The 7,911-nt window shown below is 38.3% G+C and overlaps 1 protein-coding gene across 2 annotated transcripts in view; it reads left to right on the forward strand.

Annotated features, from left to right (window-relative positions):
• Positions 1-244: 244 nt before the first annotated feature.
• Positions 245-7,911, forward strand: part of LOC118745723 (slo-interacting protein 1) — a 30,147-nt gene continuing 22,480 nt past the window's right edge. Inside the window, exons 1-3 of one of the 2 annotated variants that reach the window (XM_036479346.1) lie at positions 245-385; positions 446-901; positions 969-1,262. In XM_036479346.1, coding sequence (XP_036335239.1) covers positions 356-385; positions 446-901; positions 969-1,262 — 780 coding nt within the window. In that variant the 5' untranslated portion in view covers positions 245-355. The remainder of the gene's footprint in view (positions 386-445; positions 902-968; positions 1,263-7,911) is intronic. The other variant, XM_036479345.1, reaches the window with a different exon arrangement.

Raw genomic sequence — 7,911 nt, forward strand, 5'->3', positions numbered from 1 at the left:
AACGTAACCAATCGTAAGGATGTGTTGATTTTAGGTTTCCCGCTCGTTACCTTCCGCCCCTCAATTATAGCCATTCCCCGTCATTTCACACAATAGATAGTTAAGTGAACACAAAAGCCGAGATACGGAAGACGAATTAAATGATCCAGCTACCTGGCCGCATAGGGAAATTGTATGGCTTACCTAACAAATTTAAGGACAACAACACAAAGTCAAAAAACATGGAAAACGCATAATAAATAACAAAGTAATATATCATGTATTGCTCATCTTTTTCAGTTGTTACACGGACAATCTTCACGTCAAATAAGGAAAAATAATGGTAGATACATGAGCGCTATTTCATGCACGTACAATGGCTGAAATTAATTTCCTCGTTTTTAAGGTAAATAAGTACTAAATAAATATGATCGTTATTTTAAAGATCATATATAATTCTTGTTAGATTAATGGCACCGATATAAGTCAAATGCCGGAAGATAAAGTGGTTCAAATGTTCCTTACTGCTGGCGAACCGTTGCTAGTAGAAATGCAGCGCAAATCAAGCATAACTCCAAACTGTAGTGCGCTCGAAACTACTGCCAATTCAGATTATAGTGAAAAGGACTGCAAAGACGTAAATGCTAAAATGGCTGGAATGGCAATTGCTACAACTCTTAAACCGAAAACAGGAGAATCAGTGAAATTTGATGCAGATTTAACCTCAACAGTAAAGTTGGTTGTAGCCATAAAAACTTCGGAAGCGACAGCGACGATAGAAAGTGCTTCACGAGATAGTAAATCGACTCAAACTGATAATAATTATTTTATCTATGACAACTCGAAGGATAGAGCTGAGCATTATATTGAGCATGAGCACAATTTACTGGAACATTGTTTGGCACCTGAAATCGATATCGAAGTGAGTGTACTGTTGCGCTGTGGTTAAATTTCTTAATTTTACTTAACGACTATCGTACTTTTTGTAGGAAATAACATTGAGAAAGTCAGACAGCAATGAACGCTTGGGACTAATTGTTTGCTATAATGGTTGTGCTAACAATGGTGCCTTGTCTAATTCTGATGACAATGATGCGTGCACTGAGGTATACATCAGTGGTATTCAACCTGACAGTGTGGCTGGACGTGATGGTCGCTTGCGTCAAGGAGATCAAATACTACAAATAAATGGAAAATATATAAAAAACAAGGAAGAAACCGAACTACTCATTGCCGAAAATAATAACGCTGTAACTCTGCTCGTTAGCCGATATCTTTTCACGGTAAGTTGTAAATATGTATGTTATTCACATTGTTTAGCGAGTTTACTTGGGATGATTTTGCAATCTCTCACAAGATCTCTCATTGAATCTCACCTCTATCACAAGAAATATGTACATATATACCAAGGTTCTCAAGGTACTACGGCGAAGCGTCATTCAAAACAAATGTAAGAAGGTAATGTAAGATCGTAGCTACGTTACGAAAAACGAAAATCGACATGCTGCAACCCTTGCGGAAAAATGTGCAGCATTGCCAGGTATCAGTTGTTTTTCGAACTCAGCTGTATGAAGGAAAACAAAGTGGAAAGGAATTAAAAAAAACACTCATCATGTGCTCGTTTATAGTAAAATTGATTAATTTTAAATATTTTGAGGAAAATTATGGATTCTGATGTATTTCCAGTTATAGCAGCGGAGTAAGAGCGCGCTATGGCAATGGACTCACATAGGTATGCGGAGCTGCCGGGCATGGTAACCATGGGCGCATCTATGTCAGCTTCTGGTTGCATTGTTCAACCACAAGCCAGAACTCCTATGCCTGCAGAACTGGTTCCCAATCCAGTTAGATAGATAGTGGATCCAGTTAATACAATAACAGCTTCTTCCAAGCCATTGAAAACATGCATTTTGTTAGGTCCACCACCTGTTGCGCTTGCTTCTGCCTTCGGCCACGCTTAGGGATTATAAGTCTTACTAAGTAGAATTCTCCTTTCTGTTGCCGGAGAAGAGGGGCTTGTGCATGTCAAGGGTATACAATATTTCTTGTGCATATCACAGTATTTTTGCCCCGAACCCACATCGAAATTTGCAAAAAAGTGAGTAGTGCAAACCGAATTTATTAATAATTTGAAACATATATTTTAAATAAAGGTTTAATCCTTTGATTACACGTGTATGTTAAAGTTTTCGGATTCGGGTTATGCGTTTGGACACAACAACCGAAAATCATTGTAAAAATAATTAAACCGGACACAAGTTTCGCGATAATGGGCAACAAAGATTCTTTTTAGCTCGTTTATATAAAGCAGTGGATAAAAATATACGTATATGCGAAAGGCAAATTAATCTGTTTAAATAAACACCACTAATATTTCCTGCAAACACACATCGATTTACATCTTTTATCTCGCCTCCTACACAGAATTGTTTTCGTACAAAATTACGCAAAAAAGCTTACTCGTTCGTTTTTAGGCATGCCATTGTTACGAATTTCGAAAGTTCGAAGATACGATTCGGATTGCAGCATACCATTCCTACGATTCCTAGAAAAATCCGAATGCAAAAGTTTTGCAGAATAGGGGTGATTGTCAAGTTTCGCACTGTAAGAGTATATAATATACCTTCGATACCGATTTTGGCGGGATAGTGCTGATTTTGAGGAAATTGTCCCGCTAATATTTTATTAAAGTCGGGATGTATAACTCAATATAAGGGAGCCATAAACATATCCAGCATCCTTATTTTCTATGATCTTTGGTTATGTTTTTTTCTGTCAAACTAGTACCCTCGCTATATTGCAGTCTATCATTATTTTCTTAAATTTTTAAAGGTTTTTGAAGTTATTTGCTACGTTTTTTTTTAATGAAACGATTCTAACATGAATTTAATGAAATCATAAAAAATAATACTAATTACCTCAAACAATGACTGATATGAAAAATATTGGCTTTAGATTCAGTGGGAAATATAAATAGGTAAGAGACATTTTAGCATGCTTTGGCTAATCCCCTTTCGATTATTTAATGTTTATTATTTTATATTAAAAATGTAGCTTGTTATCTAACAATTACTACGTTTATACGCACGTATTATTTGCAAATAACAATTTGCAAAATGGTAAACTTTGCCGTATAAACGCTGAGTTAATTTTTTTATTTGCAAATAACTAAATCACGCAAATAAGTATTGATTAGTGGTACTACTTGCAAATAAGCGCAAGAAGCCGCCATTATTAGGTTTATTTTCTTTTTCGATGGTCATATATTATATATATTTTTATATTTATATATATATATATATATATTTTTATAATCAGGCAATATTAAAAAAGAATTTTTCACCATCGAATAAACAGGGAGCTAGGTATTTGCAAATAGTTTACGTATAAACGTAGTAAATTACCATGTAGTCGAATTTCGACGAAAGTTTCATAAATTTTTCTACATTCTTAATTAGATTTCTGAGTATGTTGTATGTTGAGTTGTTGTAAACTAGGCATAAGGCGATTCGTGTTTATACCATGAGTGGCAGAGTTATGGGTCTTAAGGCATGACCTCTCAGGACACGATCTTATAAATAGTTAGCGGAATAAAAGACATTTGATATTTGATAGCTAGAAGGCCGGACGTGTTTTAATAACCACTTAGCCTTCTGAATATTTCAGTACACAGATATCGCCTCCACCAGGAAATGTCCCCAGCGAGCAATGGTGTGGGTTTGATTTACGAACTTTAAAGAAACAGGCTGGAGCCTAAAACGGCAGCGACATTACTTTTTATAAAATATAATACTCAAGTTTTTAAATTCAAGTACTATATAAAATAAAGGTTATTAAAAATTCATTTTTATTTTACCTAATTTATTTCTTAAAAAATACTTGACATCCGCCTCCATAGATGTTAGCTTTTAGACATCCGCATCCGCATTTGAATCCACGGATGTCTAAAACTCCACATTAGCAACATTCCTAATCCATGCGTATGAGCATACATATCACCAGTTTGCTGGAACGAGAAAGCCCAAAATATCAAATCTGCAAGAAAACGGCTTTGACCCGACCCTAAGATGAGCAAAATGCGCCTAAGTAAGCCCATTTTGAGTTTCAGCATCCAAATCTTCCACGGTTATTGAGACATTCGATCTGAAAATCCGTGACCTCTTGCGGGAATGCTTTTTGAGCATGATACCTGAAAATCGTTTAGCTTAGTCGCAATTGGTAGAATAAAAATTTATTTTTATCGGAACAAGATCGAAAATTTTCCATTTTATCAAAGTGGTATCCGTAGTTTCTAATTGCATGTTGGTATCTTAACTTGTAAAAAACGTGCTACAACAACAACAACCCACGGAATTTGTATGCTGATGCTGAAAAATTTGGGTCCTGCGTCAGCCACTCAACGCTACTAGAAGGTATAGAGGCCTCTCTCTCACAGGGACCTAAACGCCGAAATATCTGAGTGGTCGACACTCGTCATTAATCTTTAGAGACAATTCGATCAAACCTAGGAAAATAAAACAGGGGGTTCCCCAGGGTGGTGTTCTTTCCCCACTACTGTTCAACTTTTATATCTCTAAGCTCCTTCAACCACCAGAGGGAGTCTCGATTGTCTCTTATGCTGACAATTGTTCGATAATGGCGTCTGGAAATGGAATTGATGATTTGTGCTCGAAAGTAAACGGTTATCTCGACGAGCTTTCTAGCTTCTTCACTACACGGAGCCTAACCTCTCCCTTACAAAATCCTCAGCAACGCTTTTCACCACTTGGACGAAGGAGGCCAGACTGCAACTGGGTATTCACGTCGATGACGAACCAATTCCTCAAGTCGCTAGCCGACAGCACCTGGGGCAAAGACAAAAAAACGTTGTTGGCAACGCCTGTGTGGTCGCCGGGAACTAGTAGTTCGCAGTGCATGAAGCTGCAGACCTGCCAAAGCACGGCACTCAGGACAGCGACAGGATGCCTTCTGATGTCGCCGCAACATCACCTGCACGACGAGGCTCACATGCTCCCGATTGAGGAGCATAACACAATGCTCTGCAAGCAATTCCTAGTAGGGTGTCACCGTCGTGGGCACCCGAACACACATCTGCTTGCGGAAGAACTCGCGCCACGACACGTCAGAAGGCATCTATATGAACTGCCGGACGAAGTCCAGAGGTTCATAGAACAACCTTACCGACAGGCCTTGATCGGCATTCACAGAGTCTCCAGTTATATACACTCTCGACCTATGAATGCCGTCCTAGGCACACAACCACCAGACATTGATGGGACAGAGCTTCGTCTGCCTCGAGAGACTCTGACCACAATAGCCCAACTTCGCTCTGGCTACTGCAGCAGGTTAGAACTAATACCAGAGCAGAATAAATGCAGATGCGCCAAATGAATGCCCGGCATGCGGAGAGACACCCCATGGCTTGCAGCATCTCTCCGCATGCCCACTGAACCCCACCCTGCCAACGCCTCTGTCCTTATGGACAGACCCATCGAGGTTGCACGCTTCCTGGGTCTACCGCTAGTAGAGCTTAACGACAACGATTGAGGAACCTACCGATCTGGGCGGGGTTGTTGTAGCCGCTACAACAACAACAATAACAACGACAAGCGTCCCAAAATCTTAGAACGAGTGGCTATAAAATGGTTTACTACGAATTTAGATGTTATGGCTATGAGCTCGTGCTATTTGTAGGCCTCGTATCCTACAAGGAATGCCAAATTGGTAATCGTACATAGTAAGAGGCTCACTTTCTACATTCCCATTTTATATATTAACCTTCTAATATACCTATCTTAAACTATATACTAACATGAACGAACGTATGAAAACAAAGGCGTTAGCTCTGTCGGGTCGGTCGACCCCATTGAGCCTGCACGCTTCTTGGGGCTTCCGTTAGTTGAGCTCGACGACAACAACTGAGATATTAACCGATCTGGACGGGGTTGTTGTAGCCGCTACAACAACAACAACGTATGAAAACAAATCGACACGTGCCTGTATAAAAACGGTATAATAATTCAAATCTGTCCCAGTAGGTTAAGTTAGCCAAAGTGTTGCCTGTTCTAAGTGTTTCCTCAGGGGGTTTGCCCTGAATTAAAATAAATAATACAAAAACAAATGCTAAAAATGTACTTTCAAGATCTTATTTAGAGGACAAAGCTGCCATCAAAACTTATTTTAGTTCCTTCAGTTTACCAAAGAGTGATTGTTTTCGTGATAATTATTAATTGTGTTAATTATTAAGCAAAGTGGAAATGAGGCAATTTGTAAGAGATTTAAGCCACAATCAACAAACAATATGGCGCCTTAATTGTTTTACACAACATAAAATGACTGTCAGTCGTTACTGTTTAACTCAGTATTTGATTTAATATGACTCCCAGAAAAATAGATATCTGCGATATACAGGACATATACAATGGCGAATATATAAATAGGGAAGGGGCATTCTAGCATACTTTGGCTATTTCCCTTCCGATTATTTAATACTAGGTTTTTTTTATGAAAGTGTAGCAAGTAATTTAACAAAAATCATGTGTATGTCAAAATTTCAATCTGTACAAAGATTCATCAAAATTGTAAGGTTTTTAATGACATGTAATCGAAAGATCGCCATGTAATGAGTTGGTAAACTAAAACTGTTTACACCTGAGTTTAAGTATTACTTAGTTCTCCAGCCGCTTTTATGCATGCATTATGATGTACGATCTTTGACTCTTGAAGTAAAACTCTTGAATTGAATCTTGTGACAAAAATGATTTTATTTCGGCTCAACGCCGTCTTTTACAATCTTTTTTACAATCTAAATTCTTATTTCTATGGGTAACCTATTTTGCATTTACATTTTTATGCACATATGGTATATGTGCGCTGACCCACATATGTATGCTCGGTAACCTGATCTTGTTCTTGCAGTAGCAAGCATCAAGTGTACTTCATGCGGCGCCGTACGCTAAACGATAGTGCTAGCCGTGACGAGTGTTCCGAATGTGGCATCAAGTGCACTGGTAAGTATGCCACACAGGAAGATCACAACAAACACGCCGACTCAGCAATATGAACCGCATGTGCTAAGTGTAGTATAAATTAATTGTAATTTATTAAAATTTAAATTGATTTATATTGGTTTGTGCTTATGTTTGCAGCTTATGCCATACTTTTTTATTTGGTAGTGCAATATTTATGTCATATATTTGCATGCTCGCAATGATTACAATCTTATTCTTAATTATTATTATTAGGGTTAGATTTTATTACTCCTATCATTAACTAAATTATTGTTGTGTACAGTTATTTTTTTTATTTTTCAGAATGATACTATTTTAACCAGTTGTCTATCTATTAAGGGCCTTCGAATAGTAAATCTAATTTCTTTTTGTTGCCCACTTTTACATAACCGTGATCATTCACAGTAAAATTTGCTTTATTTACTTTTGTTCGTTTTTGTCTCGCCCTCATTTTACTTTCATTTAAGTTTGTAGCAGCATTGTCGTGTCCAAACTTGAGTTTAATTTTCAATTCGTTCATATAATTGTCGTATGTCATATATTTTTTCATTGGCGCTTATTATATGATTCGGTAATGCACATAGTTTGCCGAATACAAGTTCAAAGGGGGATACCTTGTTGTTGTTGTTGTAGCGGCTACTAAGCCCCGCTCGAGTCGGTTCATCCGTCAACGTTGTCGTCAATTTCAGCTAGGGGGAGGCCCAGGAAGTGTGGGACTTCCACAGGGTCTGTCCATAGGGACAGGGTCGTCAGCTGAGTGGGGTTCTCAGGGCACGTGAAGAGGTGCCGGGAGTTATGTGGCGACTCTCCACATGTCGGGCATTGGTTGGGCACATCCTCATTGATTCTACTCAGGTAAGAGTTTAGCCTGCTGCAAGTTGACTTGGTCGTCTAGTGGATATAACAAAAGCCGCAAATATCC

Source organism: Rhagoletis pomonella, unplaced genomic scaffold (genome assembly GCF_013731165.1).
Source record: "Rhagoletis pomonella isolate Grant_MI unplaced genomic scaffold, Rhpom_1.0 Rhpom_scaffold_00009, whole genome shotgun sequence".
In the NCBI taxonomy this organism is placed as follows: Eukaryota; Metazoa; Arthropoda; class Insecta; order Diptera; family Tephritidae; genus Rhagoletis; species Rhagoletis pomonella.